Source organism: Sinocyclocheilus grahami, unplaced genomic scaffold (genome assembly GCF_001515645.1).
Source record: "Sinocyclocheilus grahami isolate Dianchi unplaced genomic scaffold, SAMN03320097.WGS_v1.1 scaffold508.1, whole genome shotgun sequence".
Classification (NCBI taxonomy): Eukaryota; Metazoa; Chordata; class Actinopteri; order Cypriniformes; family Cyprinidae; genus Sinocyclocheilus; species Sinocyclocheilus grahami.
In genome coordinates this window covers 391,352-415,421 of record NW_015505687.1, presented here as the reverse complement: position 1 = coordinate 415,421, position 24,070 = coordinate 391,352, and the positions used below count along the sequence as shown (strand labels likewise).

At 38.9% G+C, this 24,070-nt stretch overlaps 1 protein-coding gene across 1 annotated transcript in view; it reads left to right on the top strand.

Moving 5' to 3' along the window:
- Positions 1–1,532: 1,532 nt before the first annotated feature.
- LOC107554615 (asc-type amino acid transporter 1-like) overlaps positions 1,533–24,070 on the top strand; it is a 24,406-nt gene continuing 1,868 nt past the window's right edge. Inside the window, exons 1-9 of the mRNA XM_016237181.1 lie at positions 1,533–1,836; positions 4,443–4,647; positions 4,981–5,132; positions 15,432–15,557; positions 20,610–20,763; positions 21,917–22,040; positions 22,135–22,238; positions 22,324–22,420; positions 23,581–23,730. Of these exons, the coding sequence (XP_016092667.1) occupies positions 1,689–1,836; positions 4,443–4,647; positions 4,981–5,132; positions 15,432–15,557; positions 20,610–20,763; positions 21,917–22,040; positions 22,135–22,238; positions 22,324–22,420; positions 23,581–23,730 (1,260 nt within the window). The 5' untranslated portion in view covers positions 1,533–1,688. The remainder of the gene's footprint in view (positions 1,837–4,442; positions 4,648–4,980; positions 5,133–15,431; positions 15,558–20,609; positions 20,764–21,916; positions 22,041–22,134; positions 22,239–22,323; positions 22,421–23,580; positions 23,731–24,070) is intronic.

Sequence of the window (24,070 nt, the reverse complement as noted above, 5' to 3'; positions counted from 1 at the left end):
AGTAATTAATAATAAGATATCATCAGGACATTCATTTTACAAAAGATCTCAACATGTACAAGCAGATCAGTTACAAGCGCCATCTAAAGAGAATAATTGGTTGTTCAGGTGTCATTGTACCCCATAACAGTCAGTATCACTTTACACACTCAGTCACCAGAGGGCCACATCCAAAAAAACAGGATCTTTTGGGATTTCTTTTGTGTTCCACGCATTCACAAAGAAAAGGCATGATTGTATCAAATCAGGTCTAGAGAAGTGAAGATGATGAATATTTCTTCTTCTTCACAGAATTTTCACAGAATTTCACATAGACAATTTACATGCACTGTTCTACAAACCCTACACATTGTGTTTTCACATAATAAATGTTTGGCTCATTTTAAAATTTTTCATCTTTAATCATTTCTTCATACTGAAATATGTTGCACAAATTTTCTGCACAAACAGAAAATATATATATAGTTCCCTGAGCAAAAATATGATGAATATACACTACCAATGTTTTTTATTATTATTATTATTTTAGAAAAAATATGTTGTGTATGTAGTGATGTAGTATCTTATATTTTGGTCTCTTAAAAGTACCCATTTAAATACAATCAATACAAAAACATTTTAAACATTTAAACCTTCATCAACAGGTTTTTAAGATCATAAAAAAACATACATTCAGGTTAGTGTGTCCACATCTCTAATTGTAATTAAAGGTAACCAGGCTTTGCTCATATGTCAACCCAATTTAACTAGAATGCGTTTTTTTCCCTGCACCATTTTCAAGTCTTGTCGTAATCCAAACCAGTAGCATTTTGAGCAGTTGTGATAACTGATAGTTAGATCATTGTAATGAAATGAATAGACACTCAATTCAGATGTAATGTGTGAGTTGCTTTTTGAAATAGTAAAACTTTGATGTTAAGTTGTGTCATTTTGAACAGTGATTTTAGTTCAATGAACAAAAGATCTTTGGTTCATGTGTATTGTTTCCAAGCAATTGGGAAAAAGTGTTAAGCGTTTTGAAAAATGTGCATTTTAATCACCGGTTGTGAATTATGTGTCTAGAGTTTTGAAAAGTGTTATTAGTGCAAAAATGATTGTAAAAAACTGTAATGTAAAATATAATTTTTGGTTTTATACTATTTCTATAACTATTGTAGATGTAGTAGCTAATTGTTAATACTGAGAATAAATGGAATATAAAATTGTATTTGTTACATCGCATGATAATTTTGAATTAGTGATATCAAAATGGTATTAATTAAAATGGTGGAATTTTTTTTAGCTGAATTAAACAAGAAAATAAAAATGTTATATGTGAACTAACCTTTTACACTCAGACCCACATACAGGCAGTCAACACAAAAGTATTGATACAATTAAGCTCTAAGAACTTCTTCTAAACCTACAATGCCACTCTTTTTCCAACCGTTCCTGATAACCCACACTCAACTCCAACACATCTTGACTGTCAATGCCAGCATTCATAAACGCTGTGACTTTGAGGTGCTGCAATGCCACAGGCGTCCCTCTTTGCTCGCGCCTGGAGCAGGTAACAGCACAACCTGTTGATCTTTGTGGAGGCAGACAGCAGGAGTTCTGCGCATGCGTGAGCGCCTGGAGCCCTGCATCAACTCGCTATATGAGACCGGGAGCGGATACAGATGCAGATTTCTTGAACAGCCGCACGAATGGATGGAACCGAAACGAACCAGAGAAACCGCGCGAAAATGGAGCAACAGAAGATGTTAGATTCCGGAGGAAACCAAAGTGGATCTAAGGACAGAGTGACTCTTAAAAAAGAAATTGGTCTCCTGAGCGCGTGCGCCATAATTATAGGTGAGATGTTTCCTTGTATTCAGTATAACGCGTGCGCTCTAACCAGCTTCAACTTTCTCTCTCTTTCTGTCTATCATTTTCTCTCGGTTTGCTTCTCTTTCTGCTATTTATCTCAATATTCTGTCCTCACTCTTTCATATTCCTTCTCTTTAACGATATCTGTCCACATCTGCTCTCTGAAATGCGCTCGCTCTAAATGTCGAGTGTTTGTGGTGACAAATAAAGTATTAAAAAGCTAGGTCTCAAAACTCATTTCCAAACTTATATCGTCACGCTGTACGGCTGTCTTACTTTGTTAGGACAACAGTCCAACTTTCCAAGTGAAGACACACAGCATTGCTCGGTTTCCGTCGAGAAGAGCGTCTCGTGCCATGCCGCTACAGTTCTCCATCAGACTCTGTTCATCAGAGCGCGGATTGCATCATTGAGGAAGAGAATCAGGCTGAAACTCAACTCCGCGCTTACGTGGCTGCAACCCACTACACGGTGTCCTTCACGTGCCCCGAACAAACCCACCATACAAGACTCCATTGCTAAACACTGCAGTGGAAATATAGAATTAAAGTAGGCGGAAGTGTAGACTTCCTTTTAAGTATTTAAGATCGTATTGCTGCCTTGGATGCAAACGCATATGTCTCGTGTAGTCTATGTCATGTATCTGTAGGATTATCAGCACTGCAAGATGAAAGTGTTCATTGTAGTCAGTAAATCATGGTGTAAGATTAAATGAGCTTTGGACAGGAAGATACATCACAATTCAAATGCATATTTTCTTATGTACTGTACAGCATCTTCCAAATTAAACATAAGTAAAACCACCTTTTTATTATTAGTGTGCTGGGCACGTCCATCCAATGAATAATCCTCTGTGTGTATGTATAGTCACTGTATGGATGATGATATATGTCTTTATTTTTATGTGAAGTATAACTAGTCTTTCTTTTTGAGGTTTTGTATAAACAAGATTTAAGGGGGTTTATTGATATATAACTAATGTTAACTGTTAGATATGGCCTTGACCTGATTGTAGTACCATCAGGTGGAAGTGGTTCATTGTTTTGAGCTTGATTTTCCTGTGGAACATTAACATACAGGTGCATCTGTAGATTTCAGTTATGTTTATGGTTTTGTGGCTTTATGGGTAGTAAGGCTGACACAATTTTGTTCACAGCCCTTCACCACTTTAAATGTTTGACATGAATCTGACAAGAACCTTTAAATATAGAGTATAGAATTGCAGATTCATCCTTGTGAAGGATTTCCTAGAGGCAAAATAACTGCTGAAATTTAACTGGTGACTTGTTTACCTTCTGACCATGGGAAAGTTTCTCTGTTCTAGAAAGTCCTCCTGATATTACTCGAGGTCAATGACAAATTTTATCAGTTACTTTACACAGTTCTTCGCCAATGGAGTTTCTTTTCTTCTTTTTAATGCTTCTTTAAGTAATGTGGACACAATGAAACCTCATTTACCCCGTCACATCTTTAATTAATTAAACTAGTGGACTAGTGGTTGACTGAAATTAGTTTGTCAATAGCCGATGCCAATACCCATATCTAGAGAGCAGGGTAACCAATGGCCCGAAATCATGATGATATACACTGCAATTTAATGACAGCAAATTACATGAAAGGAACACTTTTTATTTAGACAGCGTGTACTTAAAGTTGACAAGGTTTTGAAATACCAGTGACAACACTGTTTGTAAATTTTGGAACTGGCACAAAGGGGAGTTAATACTTTTGTTAATCAGCCAAGTGGACATTGTTTTGTTATGTTGTGAGTTGTACGACCAGTCAGAGTCAAGTGTGGTGTAGTGTGACCCCATGAACTTCATTCAGGAACTTTGAGCCTCATTTGACTGATTTTTTTGAGATGCGCTGGGTTCTGTCTCGTCAGCTTCATTGCCTTATCCTTTATGCAGTTCTGAGATGCTGGGAGCAAACATTCACATCCACTCACAATACTACCAAATTCATGCGAACACCCGCAGACAAAGAGAGAACTCAAAAGGATTACATAATGCTTCGGCCCATAACTGTGGCTGAGCCTCATATAATTGAAACTCTTTTGTTTAAGTTTGCTGAGGCATAATCATTCAGGCACTATACATGCTCAGCGGGGTTTGCCTAAGATGTATATGCCATGAAGCAGAACATTTACCTTTTACTGGATACTGAACTCTCATCTCGATTTCGCAACTGATGTTGACTCTAACATTGCTGATCTTATTTATCGTGTCCGTTTGCCTGGAATGTGCAGCCGCGTTTTGACAGCTGCAAGGACAGTTCTTTTAGGACACGCTGTCTTGCACTGAAAAAAACCCACAAGATTGCAGATTTTTACAAATATTTTTTAAAAAGACATTTCAAGTAAGAAACTGATATAAAAGCATGAGACAGACAGCATAATCAAAATCTCACTTAAATATTCCCATGCACTTAGTACAATTGGCAATAAGATTTATGCCTATTAATTTCTGATACAGAAAACCAATCTGTCCTGAGGTGAATGCCTTATAATTCAGTCCAGTAATGTAATTTATTTTAGATTATATGAACAATATATACTAAACAACCCATTGCTGTTTCTCTTGTTTTCTCAGGCAACATCATTGGCTCAGGGATCTTCATTTCTCCAAAGGGGGTTCTAGATCATGCAGGCAGTGTGGGGTTCTCACTCATCGTGTGGGTTCTAGGAGGAGGGATCTGTGCCTTGGGATCTCTTTGCTATGCCGAGTTGGGCGTCACCATCCCCAAATCAGGTGGAGACTACTCATACGTAACTGAGATCTTCGGGGGACTGGTGGGGTAGGTCTATTGTTACCCTCCAGAGTGGTAAACTCAGTGTTCATTTAGCTTAAACAGCAGAGCATGGCACTAACATTGCCAAGGTCATTGGAGCGATTCCCAGGAAATGCATGAACAGATGCAGTATGAATTGTTTTGGATGAAAGTGTTTGCCAAATGCCTAAATGTCAATGTGGTTGTCTCAGTTTGTGTGTGAAGCACACAAGGGCACTTCTCAGGGAGATTCACGTGTGTTTACTTGCTCGCTCAGATGCAACACTAACACTACTCAGAATTCTGTGTTTGTTTTGTATTGGTGATGATAAAGATGGCCATTTGTTTGTGTTTTCACAGGTTCTTGTTGCTGTGGAGTGCTGTGTTGATTATGTACCCAACGACTCTGGCTGTGATTGCGCTCACCTTCTCCAACTATGTGCTGCAGCCTGCCTTCCCTAACTGTCTGCCCCCATTCATCGCCACCCGGCTTCTCTCAACCGCCTGTGTCAGTGAGTAAAGCACACACCATTAGTAATAAGGCAATCTTCTACTTTAGCAGGTCAACTCTGATTTGGTACTGCTGTCTTGTGGCCGCTTAAAGGATTAGTTCACTTCTGAATGAAAATTCACTATACATGCTCAGCGGGGTTTGCCTAAGATGTATATGCCATGAAGCAGAACATTTACCTTTTACTGGATACTGAACTCTCATCTCGATTTCGCAACTGATGTTGACTCTAACATTGCTGATCTTATTTATCGTGTCCGTTTGCCTGGAATGTGCAGCCGCGTTTTGACAGCTGCAAGGACAGTTCTTTTAGGACACGCTGTCTTGCACTGAAAAAAACCCACAAGATTGCAGATTTTTACAAATATTTTTTAAAAAGACATTTCAAGTAAGAAACTGATATAAAAGCATGAGACAGACAGCATAATCAAAATCTCACTTAAATATTCCCATGCACTTAGTACAATTGGCAATAAGATTTATGCCTATTAATTTCTGATACAGAAAACCAATCTGTCCTGAGGTGAATGCCTTATAATTCAGTCCAGTAATGTAATTTATTTTAGATTATATGAACAATATATACTAAACAACCCATTGCTGTTTCTCTTGTTTTCTCAGGCAACATCATTGGCTCAGGGATCTTCATTTCTCCAAAGGGGGTTCTAGATCATGCAGGCAGTGTGGGGTTCTCACTCATCGTGTGGGTTCTAGGAGGAGGGATCTGTGCCTTGGGATCTCTTTGCTATGCCGAGTTGGGCGTCACCATCCCCAAATCAGGTGGAGACTACTCATACGTAACTGAGATCTTCGGGGGACTGGTGGGGTAGGTCTATTGTTACCCTCCAGAGTGGTAAACTCAGTGTTCATTTAGCTTAAACAGCAGAGCATGGCACTAACATTGCCAAGGTCATTGGAGCGATTCCCAGGAAATGCATGAACAGATGCAGTATGAATTGTTTTGGATGAAAGTGTTTGCCAAATGCCTAAATGTCAATGTGGTTGTCTCAGTTTGTGTGTGAAGCACACAAGGGCACTTCTCAGGGAGATTCACGTGTGTTTACTTGCTCGCTCAGATGCAACACTAACACTACTCAGAATTCTGTGTTTGTTTTGTATTGGTGATGATAAAGATGGCCATTTGTTTGTGTTTTCACAGGTTCTTGTTGCTGTGGAGTGCTGTGTTGATTATGTACCCAACGACTCTGGCTGTGATTGCGCTCACCTTCTCCAACTATGTGCTGCAGCCTGCCTTCCCTAACTGTCTGCCCCCATTCATCGCCACCCGGCTTCTCTCAACCGCCTGTGTCAGTGAGTAAAGCACACACCATTAGTAATAAGGCAATCTTCTACTTTAGCAGGTCAACTCTGATTTGGTACTGCTGTCTTGTGGCCGCTTAAAGGATTAGTTCACTTCTGAATGAAAATTTCTTCATAATTTTCTCATCCTTATGTCATCCAAGATGTTCATGTCTGTCTTTCTTCAGTCAAAAAGAAATTAAGGTTTTTGAGGAAAACATTCCAGGGTTTTTCTCTATATAGTGGACTTCAGTGGGGTTCACTGGGTGGAAGGTCCAAATTGCAGCTTCAGTGCAGCTTCAAAGTGTTCTACATGACCCCAGACGAGGAATAAGGGTCTTATCTAGCTAAACGATCGGTCATTTTCTAAAAAAGAATAAAAATTATATATTTTTAAACCTCAAACGCTTGTCTTGTATAGCTCTGCAATGCGTATGTGTACTCTGTGCAGTCCCATTCGAAACAGTTAGGGTAGGTCGAAAAACTCCCATCGCATTTTCTCCTCCAACTTCAAAATCGTCCTACATCGCTGCAGAAGTACTGACCCAGTGTTTACAAAGTGAACGTGCAAAGAAGGTCAAACGCCCTTTACAAGAAACGGTAAAACAGCGATGTAGGACAATTTAGAACGATTTTGAAGTTGGAGGAGAAAATGAGATGGGAGTTTTTCGATATACCCTAATTGTCATGAACCGGAATGCACAGAGTTCACGCAGAATTAGACAAGATGAGCGTTTGAGGTCAAAAAGTAAATAAATTTTGAATCGTTTCGCTAGATAAGAACCTTCTTCCTCGTCTGGGATCGTGTAGAATGCTTTGAAGCTGCACTGAAGCTACAATTTGGACCTTCCACCCAGTGAACCCCACTGAAGTCCACTATACAGAGAAAACCCCTGGAATGCTTTCCTCAAAAACCTTAATTTCTTTTCGACTGAAGAAAGAAAGACGTGAACATCTTGGATGACATGGGGATGAGAATATTATGAGGAAATTTTAATTCAGAAGTGAACTAATCCTTTAATTATAATTTCCTAGATATAGCAAATCACTTGATAGATATATATACTGTAGTGCATACTAAGGATGCACCAATATTAAAATTTTGTCCGATACTGATACAGATAGTGAAGCCAATAATTATTTTCATCTTATGACTGATAAGGAATAAATAGCATCTATTAAAATTCTTAACTATTTAGTTTAAAATTAAAAATAAAATCATAAAAAAATTAAATTAGTGGTTTTAAATGAAAAATGGATATTTTAAGATTTGCTGTACTCCATCCATCCATTCTCCAAACCGATTATACTCTGTAGGGTTGTGTGAATTGCATGTAATAGTATTAGATTCTAAGCGTTTTTAAAGATTGTCTTTAGTGAGCATTTGATGACAGGTAATTTCCTCTAGAGGAAATGAGCATTAACAATTATATATCCAAATAACTATCAATGCTGTTAAGTAAAAAAAAAACTCTAATGTGGTGCTGACATGTTGTGCATCCCCAGTGCATACAGAGTTTCATTCTGACTTAGGCATAGTCACGATGAGTCTACTTTGTCCTTCATTCTGTCTTTCTCTGTTTCTCAATCACTCCCTCGTGTGTGTATAAACCCCTTTACTGTGGTACAAACTTGTTCTGAGTGCTTAACCCTGGTGGGCGCATGGCAGGATATTTTTGGAGCTGGTGGAGATAAACCAGTCAAATGTATGTCTATGCGTGTGTGTATGTGTGTTTGTTTCAGAAGAGACATGTGACTCAGCTGGTTTGGACCTGTCAGATCTGGACAGGGTCTCCCAGGAAGAAGTACTGGGGGTGTGTCAATGTGAGGGCAGTGGTCCTAATGACAGTGCTGGCTGAGCTGAGCCATCCATCCCTATTTTTGGCAGCAGAATCTGTCCTGAAGAACAGCCAACTAAAGCTTTGAGTCAGACATACTCCAAAGAGCAGGGGCTATGGCTCTATTTATGGAAGACACCTCATGTATTTGCCTTATCAAAGGATGCTGGATCTGCATCCCAAATCGGCCGGCAGCCATATCACCCTGTAGCCCAAGACTGGTTGCCCATTGAAGCTAAGCAGGGTTGAGGCTGACCAGTACCTGGATGGGAGACCTCTTGGGAAAACTAGGTTGCTGTTGGAAGAGGTGTTAGTGAGGCCAGCAGGGGGTGCTCACCCTGTGATCTGTGTGGGTCCTAACTCCCCAGTATAGTGACGGGGGACACTATACTGTCAACAAGCACCATCCTTCGGATGAGACGTTAATCTGAGGTCCTGACTCTCTGTGGTCATTAAAAATCCCAGAATGTCTTTCGAAAAAGAGTAAGGGTGTAACCCTGGCATCCTGGCCAAATTTGCCCATTGGCCCCTGACCATTATGGCCTCCTAATCATCCCCATATCTGCTGATTGGCTTCATCACTCTGTTTCCTCTCCACCAATAAGCTGGTGTGTGGTGGGCGTTCTGGCACACTATGGCTGCCGTCGCATCATCCAGGTGGATGCTGCACACTGGTGGTGGATGAGGAGATCCCCCTGACAATGTAAAGTGCTTTGAGTGCCTAGAAATGCACTATATAAATGTAATGAATTATTATTATTAAATCTCTACACTCTCTTCCGATTAGCCAGATATTCGGGAACATATTTGTTTGGGTCTGGATAGCAGGGTGGGATTGGTATCGATGTTATGGTATTAGGGCACCTGACCCTCAGGCTGTGTGGCATCAGACTCCGTAATGGTGCCAGGCTTTGAGCCGGCGGAACATGTGGGCGTGTTCTCTGTATTGTGTATTGTTTGGGGACTTTGCGGTTGCCCTAGTTACCCAAATGCTCTTTGATGTAAAAGAGCATAGAGGCGGGACTTTGTGAATGGCGCTAAAATACCGTTAAACCTGACAATGAGGAGTGAATTATGATCTTTTCATAAGCCGCTTGGAGTGTGTGAGTCATGCTTAGGAAGGGCACAGTTCTAACTCTCGCCCTCCCACAGTCTGTCATTAACCTTTCGACCAAGCAAATACCCTGTAATAAGATGAGACATTCAAAGACCTCAGGAAAACACCCGTGGTCTTCATACACTTAGCACCGTTTTTTCGCATACAGTTCCCACACAAATGCCCACAAAAAAATGACCCTTGCATTGGATTCACAAGTTTTATCTGCTTGTTGTGTGATCACGAACTTCTGCTGAGTCAGTCAGTGGTGAGGATTTAAGCAGGGTTGGACGAAATTCAGTCTCCCTTTCAGTTTATAGTTGGAATTTGAATTGAATTGAGCATGTTCACAAGAAATTTGTTTAATGTAAAATGACGGAATGAAAAATTTACTGGATTGCAACTCAAAATTAAAAAAAAAAAATGCAGCAGTAACACAAAAGTTAACTCAAAACAATAACTACATTAATAAAAAAAAACAGATTTTAACAGATTAGACAGAGAAATAAGCAATTAACCCAGCCCCATCAAAAATTCTTAAGTTGGATAGACTGCACCACAAAATGTTCTTCCATCTTTAATAATATAGCTTAAAAATCGAACTATAGTCTAAAATATTGACAGGAATATTTGTGAATTAGTGGGAAATTAAGTGTTCTTTCGCCATTCATAAAATGAATGATATTCGGTTAAAATACTGTATATCAAATAGAATACAATAGCAAATACAACAATTGATTATTCAAATTCAGGAACATGTAAATACACAAACCTAGCTTGAAGTCGAGGTGCAGGTTTTTTTTTAGCTGATGCAGCAGTGGATATTTTTAAAGGGGTCATATGATGCGATTTAAATTTTTCCTTTCTCTTTGGAGTGTTACAAGCTCTTGGTGCAATAAGAAGATCTGTAAAGTTGCAAAGACTAAAGTCTCAAATCCAAAGAGATATTCTTTATAAAAGTTCAGAGTCAGCCACACCTACCTAAAATGGCTCGTTCTAACACACCCCCACATATCTACCTCACTATGTGGGAAGATTTGCGTAACACCGCCCAAATGTTTACGCAAAGAAACTTTTCTCTTCTTTCCCGGCCTCAGCGCACGCTAAGCCGGGGCTTCGGCTCACGCTAGCCCGGCCTCAGCTCACTCTATCCAGGCCTCAGCGCACACTAAGCCAGGGCTTCCCCTCACGCTAGGCAGCTGTGTTTTTCATTGTGAAAGCGAAACTACTTTGTTTTGTCTTCCAAAAGAGGACACGACTAGAAATCAGTGGTTAAGTTGCACTTACAACACTGTTCCAGAGCAGTTTAACCCAAATATCCAGATGTGTGCAGCACATTTTATGGAGGACTGTTTACTGATCCTGGGAGAGTAACGTTAGACTACAATGCCGGCTGTTCTGACTCACAGACTGTAAGTACGTTTTCATTTAAAGGATTTGCCACTGATGATTCAAACGCGAATTTTGGGCAGTAGAGTAGCACTTGTTGTTTGTCATTTCTCCGATCACAAATGCAGACAGAGTTTTATATTTACGCGGCGCGATGCAATGCGTAAAAAGACAGTATAAGTCATTATAATCAGTAATTATGTCCCCACTGGATGCAACAAATGCCTCGTTTGTAATGGGTTTTAATGTTTTTGTCTCGTCGCTCCGGCTGGACACGGCATCAACAGTATGTGAGGGGTGTAACATTTCCGTCTCACGCTTGAGGTATTCGGCCAATCACAACGCACTGGATAGCTGGCCAATCAGAGCACACCTCGCTTTTTCAGACCGATGAGTTTTGTAAAAATCGACACGTTTCAAAAAGGCGGGGCATAGAGGAGAAACAATAATGTACAGTATGTGGAAAATAATGTGTTTTTTGAACTTTAAACCGCATAAACACATTTCATTACACCAAATACACTTGGTGTATTTGCATTTGGAAACCTTTGCATGAACCCCTGGTTATGAGTGAGTGAGTGTTCTTAGTTGCACTGTGTGAGAGAAATTGTCCATATTGCACCATGTGTTACATTTGCCCTCCCCTTCTGAATGTTCTGAATGAATGTCACAAGCTCTGTCTACTGCAGTCAGATTACACACAGAGAGATACCCACACACACACAAACACACACACAGCTCCCGCTGGTCTGGATACACAAACAAACACACAGACTTTTGTGAAGCGTCTTATTGTCATGCATAATACAACTTAACTCAATCTCTCATTTGACTTGGAAAAAAAAGATGTGTGCCACATTACTTTTTTACAACTTTAATGGCAGGTAGTTTACTGTACATTTTTATTGGTTTATGAGTGTGTGGAAAGCTTCTCCTCTCATGTGTAAATGTAAAGGCCACACACCCCAGAGACTGAAAGAGATCTGTTCATGTGACTCTTGTTGCTCATGTCTGCAATATTATTTTAAAAAACATAAATATGAATCATGCCAAAGTAAAGAGACAATACAAATCTAAATAGTTTTTCTTAATGTCTTTTTTTTATATATAAAACTGTTTAAATGCTTGCCATTTACAACACTGAGTAAACATTAAAAACATAACACTTATTTCAGGCTTTGGCCACAGAGAGATATAGTGTTTAGCACGTTTTTGTGTATTTAGTGTGTCTTTTGTTGGCTTTATCGGTCAATTAGCTGCAGAAGGATGCCCCTCTCGGAGGTTTGAAGTGAGTGGTTGTATTTTGGCAGATTTAAAGGCTGTTACTGCACTTCATTAGAATTCTCCTCTCATTAGCTTTGTGTTCATTTAACTTCATTTGGCCACCCTTAGTCAATTCTGCACTGTGATACAAAACAGAAGGAGCTGGAGTCAGATCCGCTAAAGCCAAACAAGAGGAAACAAAACTCATGGCAAACACTGTAGTGCTCTGAAACCTATTGTATAAAATGGATAACACCTGTCACTGCATATTTTATATTAATGCGAGTTATTTTTAATCATTCATGTTAAAGGGTCATACAAAAAGTCATGCAAGTTTAGAACAACATGAGAGCAATATTTTGGGGTTAATATGAGCTAATATGTTGCCTGGCTACCGTAAACTGGCAAAAAAAAAAATCAAATCAGATTATTATTATTAATAAATGTCACTATGATTTGAACATTGTGTCTTTGATCATCTTGCTATTGCTGTAATTTTAAGGTCCCTAAGAACACCTAATAACTGTGAGAAAAAAAATCACAGTGACTCTTGAGGCATATTGTTTTAATCACATTGAACCAAGAGAGAGCCATTGTTATACAATCAACGTATTAATTAGTTTTCTGAATAAAATATGAAAACTACATTTGGATGCCCTGTGGATGCAGGTTTAGGTTTTAAGTGTGTTTTATTGTTTGCTTTTACCTGAGTTGTGCTTTTATCTTAAAGACTGCTGTACTATATTGATTCACTGAATGCTGTCTGACCATGAAGGTTGACAGATGTTGTGTATTGAGCTCAGGATCACATGAGCGGATGAAGTTGAGCAGGTTAGCTGTTAGTTTACAGGCTGTGAGCCACTCTTGTCAACTGCTTACTCTCGCCAACAATTCAGCTGGCGTCTGGACCATTTTTGTTGTGGGGCATCGGAAGCTGTTTGTCTAGGGGGGTCTGACAGATGCCCCGCATGTGTTTGCGTGTGTGGGCGGGTAATTCCGGCCATTGATGGATGAGTGGGGGTAACCCGTCTCCCCTTTGCCCAGTGTCTCCCTTGACATGCCTGGGTATACTGTGCCGTCAAGCCCTGGAGACGGACCTCTGTGTACCGGATCTACCGGAGCTGTTACACAATACGGCTGAACACAGAAGCCACTAACCTCAATCACAGATGTACAGACAAGCAGGCCTCTAATGCCTGTACTTCTATACTGAATGTATAGAGTAGTTTTGCTTTTTTTAATCCGTCAGTTTTCGTCTGCTTTGTATTGATGCCAGTTGATAAACTATTCTTTTTTTTTGTTTCCAAAGAAGTCCCAGTTGTACTGCATAAAGAAAGATACCTAATAAATATGTAAGGTTACAGATAACCAAGTAGAGTGATTTGAGGTAACTGTATCACTCTACTTTTCCTCTGCACTAACTTGCATTGACTTCAGTTGAAGAAGTTGTTGTCAACCTTTTGACTCGAAGGCCCCCCATTGTTCACAAGAATATCTGAAGACCTGACACTCGTAGTGTCTGTAAATTACATTTCAGGATTCCATACGTTTTAAAAGCTGTATGTTTTTCAAGTCTCCCACTCTTTTTAACCAATGAATTTGCATTATTTTTTCAGTAATTTGTGTTTCACAATTTCTACCTAGTGAAATATTATAGAGTTTGACAAGCATAACTAGAAAAATGTAAACTAACCCCCCCCCAACATTCAACTGCTTTTATTTCCAGCAAATGTGAAAAAAGTAACATTATTATTATTAACATAAAAAGTTCACTAAGACATAAACTGAACTAAGATTTCATAGGCATTCGATGAACAGAAGTGGAATAATGAGTCCCTGAACAAAGGGGACTCAAATTTTAATTTTAAATATAAAATTGAAAATGTAATGCAAATTTTGTCTTATTTTAAATTATTAAATTATCTTGAGGCTCCCTTGAAAGTTTGCAGAGTGATAACCACTTGAATGGGTCAGTGTTTTCCCTGCAGCAGTAAAATAAGTTACATCTGATCTTTATTTCCCCTCTTTAAAGATGCCGTAGAATGGAAAACTGTATTCACCTTGGCATAGTTGAATAATAACAGTTCTGTACATGGAAATTACATACTGTGAGCCTCAAACACCATTGTTTCCTCCTCCTTATGTAAATCTTGTGCATTCAAAAGACCACTGAAAAATAGGCGAATCAGAACATAAGACCGACTGACGTTACAGTCGGGATCACTAATAGTTACGCCCCCAACATTTGCATATACCCGCCCATGTTCTATGCCAGCCGCCAGCCGAACCTGCACAGCCGAATCATCAGAAGTTCTGCAGGTATTGTGAAGAAACAAGCGAGGACAACAGCGAAAATGGCAGATCATGGAAATAAATGTTATGTTCCAGGCTGTGCAGGGGATGTGATGTGCAGGGATGGGTTGGTGTCTATATTCAGAAAGGCACAGAAAACAAATAACGCACGTTCTAAAAAAATAAAGCTAGCCACTAAAGGGACATGGTTAGCTGCTTGCTAGCGGTAGCCTGTTACATTACAGTACATAAGATTTCACTTACCACATAAACAGAGTAAGGAGAGATGACTGAGAATGATGGCGAATGATTTACAGATCCTGAGCACCACTGACAAGCATCTGATCTTGTAAAATGTGTGGTAAGTACTGCCGCTGTAGTTTACACAGCACGTGCATCGCAAATCTTGAAAGTGAAAGTAAAACGCGACCGTGCATTCGAAAACTGGTTCAATGCCCCGCATATTAATAGCGGCTCCCTGATGTCCGCATTTTATATACAGTATAATTACCCAATGATATAACTGTGAGAGAAAGTATTGAAATATATATTTTCACTGTTTCCTTCCTGCTGTGTGAGCTACTGAAATGAGCCGCACTTTGAAACAGCCAATCAGAGCAGAGTTCAACATTATTATTCATGACCCTTCCAAATAAGGTAAAAACAGACCATTTCATTCTAGGGACAAATCCTAGGGTTGTAAATGGACATGTAAATCCATTTCTGGAGATTTTTTGCCCTTACCTAAGCCACATACCTTCTATGGCGATATCAGAGAACAATTTAAAATATTGTATCAATGCATTCTATGGCACCTTTAAACTAATAAAAATGGACCATGTGACCAGTGCTGCTCTGCCAACTAAATCACACTGTCATAACCTGATTTGTCCCCATGACACCTAGGTTTTTTTTTTTTTTTTGGTGAAAAAGCTCTTTGTTACAACATCTGAAGTGACAGACAGTACTTCTTAATATGTGATTATTAATTAGATTACTTTTTTAATTTTCCTTTTTTGGGGATTGCTAATGTTTTTCATAATATTTCAGGGAAATTATTATTAAACCTGTGAGTTTGGAATGTGTAAATGAATAACTGTGTGTTCACTGCCTGTGTTTACAGTGTTCCTGACTTGGGTGAACTGCTCCAGTGTGCGCTGGGGGACACGGATCCAGGATATTTTCACTGTGGGGAAACTGCTGGCCCTTGTCCTCATCATTGTAGTGGGAATGATCCAGATTGCCAAAGGTGTGTCAACTCAAGTACACTTTACACTTATGTTCTTTCCAGCCATTGTCTTAAATGAAACATGATACTCTATCTCGTAAAACAGAGTTCTTTGTGCTGTCTTACATTAAAACCGATGCAGTTTGAAGTACCAAAGCATTTTTAATTCTACAAATGTGCAGTGACATTAAATATTAAACATTAAGGGTATCACAATTCTATACTGTATTGCTTTTTCCCTCACTTTCATTTGATAGGCCAAACTGTAGCACAGATAAGCAATGTAACACATGTTCCTGAACAAACAGTGCCTATCTGCAGATGCATTCAGTCCAAAACATAATTTAAAAAAACTTTATATATTCCCAATGTATGTAAATAGTATGTAAACCACAGAAGCTGAGAAAGCTTTGTGCCTTTGTACACAGTGAAGTTGAGAGATAAAAGAGAGAATTAAGTAATAGGCAAAGGAGAGAAAGGAGAAGAGTGTGATAAACTCACATCTGTGAATAAATCCCCCAGTTAAATGGCATGAATCATCAAACACTCCCAGCACATTAAAGGGGTGGTTCATTGCGATTTCACTTTTTTAACGTTAGTTAGTGTGTAATGTTGCTGTTTGAACATAAACAATATCTGCAAAGTTACAAAGCTGAAAGTTCAATGCAAACGGAGATATCGTCTTTTAGAATTCTGGCAGTTTAATGCCTACAAAAACGGCTGGTAGGGACTACAACAAGTTACTTCCCGGGTTTGTGACGTCACAAACCCAGATAAAGCCCGCCCTCGGGAAAAGGCAGCAAAGGGGGCGAGGCCATGCTGCGCTGCTTTAGAGAAGAGGCAGAGAAAACTAGGGGTGCACGTAAAAATCTATTCATAAATGAATCGCGATTCTGTCTTCTAAGTATTCTAATGGATTCACAAGTTTCAAAATCAATGTTCTAAAGCAGCTGTTCTCAATACTGTTCCTCGCGTCCACCTGCTCTGCATCTCTCTCTCTCTCTCGCTCTCTCTCATTCAGCTCAGCTCCAAAAATGAACTGTTTCAATTTTACACTTATTTTCACATAGCTATGAGAAGCGTTAAACATGGACGCGCGTGCAGTTGCCGTACTGTATTAAAGCTTTAATCAGGATAAAACCGTATATTAAAAGCTAACATAAGCAGTAGCATGTACTACTTGCTACTATGCATTTACATAACAGCATATCTAAAAGTATGAGACAACAACAAAAAATATAGGCCTACCATTAAAAGCTGTGCTTGCACAGGTTCTGCATGATCCTCTTCAATAGTATCCTCTGCTTCTCAAGTTAAATGGTAGTTAAATGGCATGAATATGCTCAAACTGATAAGCGATATTAAAGGGTTAGTTCACCCAAAAAGGAAAATTAGACTGTGTTTTACTTACCCTCGAAGCATCCTAGGCATGGGCGTCAGAACCATTGAATGAGGGTGGGACAGGACCCACCCACTTTTGAAGACCAATGATATTGGACCCACCCACTTTTACCGTCTCTATTGGGGATTGCTAATGTTTTTCATAATATTTCAGGGAAATTATTATTAAACCTGTGAGTTTGGAATGTGTAAATGAATAACTGTGTGTTCACTGCCTGTGTTTACAGTGTTCCTGACTTGGGTGAACTGCTCCAGTGTGCGCTGGGGGACACGGATCCAGGATATTTTCACTGTGGGGAAACTGCTGGCCCTTGTCCTCATCATTGTAGTGGGAATGATCCAGATTGCCAAAGGTGTGTCAACTCAAGTACACTTTACACTTATGTTCTTTCCAGCCATTGTCTTAAATGAAACATGATACTCTATCTCGTAAAACAGAGTTCTTTGTGCTGTCTTACATTAAAACCGATGCAGTTTGAAGTACCAAAGCATTTTTAATTCTACAAATGTGCAGTGACATTAAATATTAAACATTAAGGGTATCACAATTCTATACTGTATTGCTTTTTCCCTCACTTTCATTTGATAGGCCAAACTGTAGCACAGATAAGCAATGTAACACATGTTCCTGAACAAACAGTGCCTATCTGCAGATGCATTCAGTCCAAAACATAATTTAAAAAAACTTTATATATTCCCAATGTATGTAAATAGTATGTAAACCACAGAAGCTGAGAAAGCTTTGTGCCTTTGTACACAGTGAAGTTGAGAGATAAAAGAGAGAATTAAGTAATAGGCAAAGGAGAGAAAGGAGAAGAGTGTGATAAACTCACATCTGTGAATAAATCCCCCAGTTAAATGGCATGAATCATCAAACACTCCCAGCACATTAAAGGGGTGGTTCATTGCGATTTCACTTTTTTAACGTTAGTTAGTGTGTAATGTTGCTGTTTGAACATAAACAATATCTGCAAAGTTACAAAGCTGAAAGTTCAATGCAAACGGAGATATCGTCTTTTAGAATTCTGGCAGTTTAATGCCTACAAAAACGGCTGGTAGGGACTACAACAAGTTACTTCCCGGGTTTGTGACGTCACAAACCCAGATAAAGCCCGCCCTCGGGAAAAGGCAGCAAAGGGGGCGAGGCCATGCTGCGCTGCTTTAGAGAAGAGGCAGAGAAAACTAGGGGTGCACGTAAAAATCTATTCATAAATGAATCGCGATTCTGTCTTCTAAGTATTCTAACAAGTTTCAAAGTTTCAAAATCAATGTTCTAAAGCAGCTGTTCTCAATACTGTTCCTCGCGTCCACCTGCTCTGCATCTCTCTCGCTCTCTCGCTCTCTCTCATTCAGCTCAGCTCCAAAAATGAACTGTTTCAATTTTACACTTATTTTCACATAGCTATGAGAAGCGTTAAACATGGACGCGCGTGCAGTTGCCGTACTGTATTAAAGCTTTAATCAGGATAAAACCGTATATTAAAAGCTAACATAAGCAGTAGCATGTACTACTTGCTACTATGCATTTACATAACAGCATATCTAAAAGTATGAGACAACAACAAAAAATATAGGCCTACCATTAAAAGCTGTGCTTGCACAGGTTCTGCATGATCCTCTTCAATAGTATCCTCTGCTTCTCAAGTTAAATGGTAGTTAAATGGCATGAATATGCTCAAACTGATAAGCGATATTAAAGGGTTAGTTCACCCAAAAAGGAAAATTAGACTGTGTTTTACTTACCCTCGAAGCATCCTAGGCATGGGCGTCAGAACCATTGAATGAGGGTGGGACAGGACCCACCCACTTTTGAAGACCAATGATATTGGACCCACCCACTTTTACCGTCTCTAATTCAGCGAATATGTACTTTTCAGAGCGCCGTCAGTCAAATCCATTCCACATAATGAATGCCCTAATAAATTAAACTCCATTTAGCTACAGCCTTGAATTCCACGATGCTGCTTCCTCAAATCCATTCCACTTGGCTCATTCAGAGTCTATATAAATTAAACTCTATATAAATTAAACAAAACCGGAACTGCTTCAGTCTATGACAGTCAGCGGAAGTGAGAGAAAAGTGTTTATTACGTTTGAAATATGGATATTTTTGGATATGGATACTATATTATTTAGACGTGCACTAGAGGCTGTTTAGCCAATTACAACACACTGGGCTAGCTAACCAATCAGAGTCCATCGCCTATTTCTGAGGGAGGGGCTTCATAAAAGAAGGAAATGATCAGTGCGTGGAATAAAGGTAAATTATGTGAAAAATAATGCATTTTTAAAAAAACTAAGCATTAACACGTTAGACTGCACCTCATAAACACAATCAAGCCTAAAAAAACCCCACTGAACCACCCCTTTAAAGCCAGCCTAAACAGACCAGCTGCCTATTATCTAATGAATAAAAAGCAAAAGATTCACCTTGAGTGGGCACAGACCACTGAAATAATCCAGTAAACACAAACAAATAATAAGCTATTTTGAGAAAAGAGAGGAACCAATCTAAACCCATTGCTACTAAAGCTTGAACTCTCTTGGAATATGCTAACATTTCATGAATAATTATCTCCAAAATATAAATTCTGTCATTATTTACTCACCCTCAAGTTGTTTTTTCTTCTGCAGATTCTGGGAGAAACCATTCCTCAAACTCAATTTTTTCAGTAGTGACATCTAGTGGTAGATCTTGTATTTTGAGTTACTAAACAGATGCTTGTTCAAAGTGATATACATTGAAGCACCCTGTGGTTACGTGCTTTACTCAAGGGCACAGTGGTGGGTAGTTTCATAAATCACCCTTTCTAAAACTTGAACCAATGACCTTTAAGACTACACAACTTTTAAAATCTAAACAAATTTCAAAACACTTGCCGATATCAGACATCATACAACTGCCGACTTTGTAAATGGCTACAGAGAAAAACTGGACACCATACACTAAACGACTGAGGATCGCACACTACCAGACTTTCAAGTCATTCTGAACACATCGAAAGTTGTGTAGTGTATTCCAGCCTTTAGATATCTCACTATTAAATCCTCTGTTTTGCATTATTTAATTGGTTCAAACATACATTAATTGGAATGAACTTTAGTTAATTGAATCAGAAAATAATAGCTTATTAGGATGTTTTGATAGTGTTTTGAAATGTTACAATAGAGCGTAAAGCTGACTCATTTACTTTAGACAGTTCACAACAAACTAAGCTAAGACTGTAGCAAAATGGCAATTTTAGACTCAATTTGCAGAATAGTTTTAACGATGTGAACTGTGTGACTTGTCTTACACAACTGAGTGATATCACAATAAAGCAGTGGTGGTCAGTCCTGGGTCTAGAGATGCAGGTAATGGCTATGACCTACTATGGGAAGACTTTATTTTTATTTAGCGAGCTTGTCTGGAGGCATTCCCTGAACTGACAAGAGAAAGAATTGAGTAAACGAGAGAGCTAAGCAGTGCAGTTTCACACTTGAGTGACAGGAAAGAGAAAGGCGTTTTGGAGGCTTTGGCTATTTAGTGAAATAATGAAATCAAATTGATGACACTAGAGCGTCAAGATGAATATGAACAGATTGTTCCCATAAGCATCTGAAATATACAGCGTTTTATCCAACAGGTACAACCCTGAGGTCAAAAGCATATTTTCTATTTACTCTCTCTAGGACATTATGATGCATTGGAGCCCCAGACAGCATTTGAGTTCATAAAGGATCCTTCAGTGGGGCAGATTGCTCTTGCCTTCCTGCAGGCTTCATTTGCCTATAGTGGATGGAACTTCCTGAACTACGTCACTGAAGAGGTGGTTGAGCCTCGCAAGTGAGTCTCTATTATAATCTATGTCACAATCATGGCCGGTCCGTCTTACAGACAATAGAGGTGGTCGTCTGGGGCCTCAACATGCCTGGGAGGCCTCGCGAAGGAGATGTACGTGTTTTAGGACAGTTACTGCAGAGGAAATATTTGTTGTTCTCCATTAACAAAATGCAATCAAACAACAGCCCCACAGCATAGTGCACAAACATGAACACATGCATAGACCTTGTTTAACACACCAACCACAATGACCGTAAGCCTAAATAACCCTATGAAAAAGAAGCTTTTAATCACCAAATTACAAATAACTTACAAATACCAAGTGACAATAAATACAGCAACAGTATAAATAAAAGCATCCACCAGTGAAACAAAAAAAGCATTGTAACTTGCATAATGTATTCATGTTGCGTAGCATCAAGTACCGTATTATCAACAGATTCCAAACCATCCTCAAAAGTGCTCAAGTTGTTGGAAATGCACAAAATAGGTTACAGAAAGGATTACTTCACGGCTAATTGAGATGCTTTTTGTGTTTCAAGCACGTTTGGATGGCAGAAACAGCGCTTCTGTTGCCAAAGGCTAGTCACGTTTTCTCAAGAATAATCTGGGCAACGAATTAAAAGACTTTCAACAAAAAGATGCAAAAACTCTGAGTGAAAATGTGGGAAATTGATCTGGACATTAACCAGCCAGCTCTCTAAGCTCTCATATTTAATACTTTAGTAGTTATTAGAGTATATATAGGGCATATGCAAATTAATTATTTTATTTTTTCGTACTCGATTTTCACAGATTTTTTTATTTAAATTCAGCTTTGCCCCACTATAAATAGTTTTGCCCCACTTTTTGTCTGCAGGTTTTACGTGTTTATTCTGCTACAGGAATGTACTTTAAACAAACGAAAATCTGTTATTATACATCTACTATACATTGTCGTTATTGGTAACTAAAACTATTAAAATGGTTTCTGTTAAAATAAAATCTTCAAAACTTAAAAAAACTGACAAAATGAGAAAGGCTGCCTTAGAAACTAACTGAAATAAGTTGAACTAAAATTGCTAAAACTAAAACTGAAAAAAGTCAACTTAAAATACAATACCTTGGGTAACTCTTACAGCATATGTTTTATGGTGTGTTATGGTTTCTGCTCTAGGAACCTTCCACGTGCAATCTACATCTCCATCCCCCTGGTGACGCTCGTCTATACTCTCACCAACATTGCGTACTTCTCCTCCATGTCCCCTCAAGAGCTGCTGGAGTCAAACGCTGTCGCTGTGGTGAGTTTCTCTGACTTCTTCTGGCTTATTCTGCTAAAACAATCTATTAGGTGCTTTGATAAATTAGCATCTGTTTTTGTGTGTTGTGTTGCAGACATTTGGAGAGAAGCTGCTAGGAGTGTTCTCCTGGGTGATGCCCATCTCTGTGGCTCTTTCCACCTTTGGGGGGATCAACGGATACTTGTTTACATCTTCCAGGTAAAGAAACATTTGAGTACTATTAAAATGGCCTAATACAGCCATGCTTCAAACTAAAACTTGCTTCATTGTCCATCCTCCACAGGTTGTGTTTCTCAGGCGCCAGAGAGGGTCACCTGCCCTACCTGCTGGCTATGATCCACCTTAAGAGCTGCACACCAATTCCTGCCCTACTCGTTTGTGTGAGAGAGAAGAGCTATTCGCACACACAGCACATGCAACACAATACTGCTTTCAGTCTGCATGATTTGGTTGATCTGATTCAGGTCTAAATGGGGTCCAGAATGTTTTGTGAACAGATCACTCAAACCACATTCAGAGGTAATGGAAAACTCATGTGATCATGTTGAATTTATTGTATAAACACAAGCTAATCTGTCCTGTTGTGTTCTGGACAACAGTAAAGGACCGCCTACTCACCTGTCAATCAACCACAGCACTAAAACAGGGTTTAAACATTGCTGGTTATGTGCCCCTTTTACAAGAAAATAACTGTTCAATTGAAACGTTTGGAAAAGCCTGTTTATACTTCACAGATTTGCTTGACATCAACATTCAATGACACAGATCAAGCACATTTAAAGTTCAGTTTATATAGCAGATAGACTCAAACATGTCACAAAACATCATCGTTTATGGTGAGAGTATGATTTAAAAGTACTTTTAAAAGTTTTTTTTTTTTTTTTTACTTTTTGATTCACATTATATCTACTTTAAAGTGCTAAAAAAACATGATTTAAACTGAGATTTATATTTCCCCCCTCAATAAATAACGTTTTTATCGAAGAACATTAGAATTAGAATCTTGAATATTTTGGAAACACAAAATAAATCATGGTTAATTAATTAAATAAATCATTATTAGCTTTCCATCCATTTAACTTGTGCAGGAAAACTTGAATATTGCATAATACATTTGCGAATAAAGCACTATTTCCATCCCATTTGTTCAAAAGAACAAATTTGTCACTTTCTGGGAAACAAAGTATCAGTACTACAAAATAAAAGTTACTGCAACCGGGGAAACCTATGGCTGCTTTTTCCTACAAAATAAAGAGGCATGTAACTTTTTAATGCACATTTTAAGGTTTTATTCACATCCAGTTGTTTCCATTCCTTATCCCAAAATTTGTGTAAAAAGACCTGGATGGATACATAGCTATTCAGTTTTTGTTCATTAAAAAGGTTTGAAAATGGAGAAAATATCTCTGTCTAAATGGGGCCTTTGAATATTGTGTTGGAAAATGGGGGGCCTTTGAGTCAAAAAGGCTGAGAACTGCAGCATGATTCTTTTACGAAGTATAAACATGGTCAAAGTGTCTTTCTCTCTTGTTCTCCACAGTGTACGGCGACCATAGTGATCCTGTGCATCGGGGACACGCATAACCTGATAAACTATGTGTCTTTTATAAACTACCTTTCATATGGAGTCACTATAGCTGGGCTGCTGTACTACAGATGGAAGAAACCCAAACTGGTCAGACCCATCAAGGTACTTGAGTCGCCACCTACAGACTGGTCTGTGCGGGACTATTTTTTTAGGCCCGCACCCACCTGCTCCCACTATATATTCACTCTGTTCACCTGCTGTCCGCTTAGAATAATTTTCTTCCCGACCTGACTGTTCCCGCTAAATTTAGATCTCGTTTCCAGAATCTCACATTTAAATTTCTGATACTGAAAGAAAGAGTATGGAAGCCCGTTTCCGCCACTGAATAAAAAAATATAATTCTGTAAGTCATAATAATGAGAAACTTTCTCGAAATAATGACTTAGTATCTCGTAATAATGAGAAACTTTCTCATAATAATGACTTAACCTAATCCAAAAAA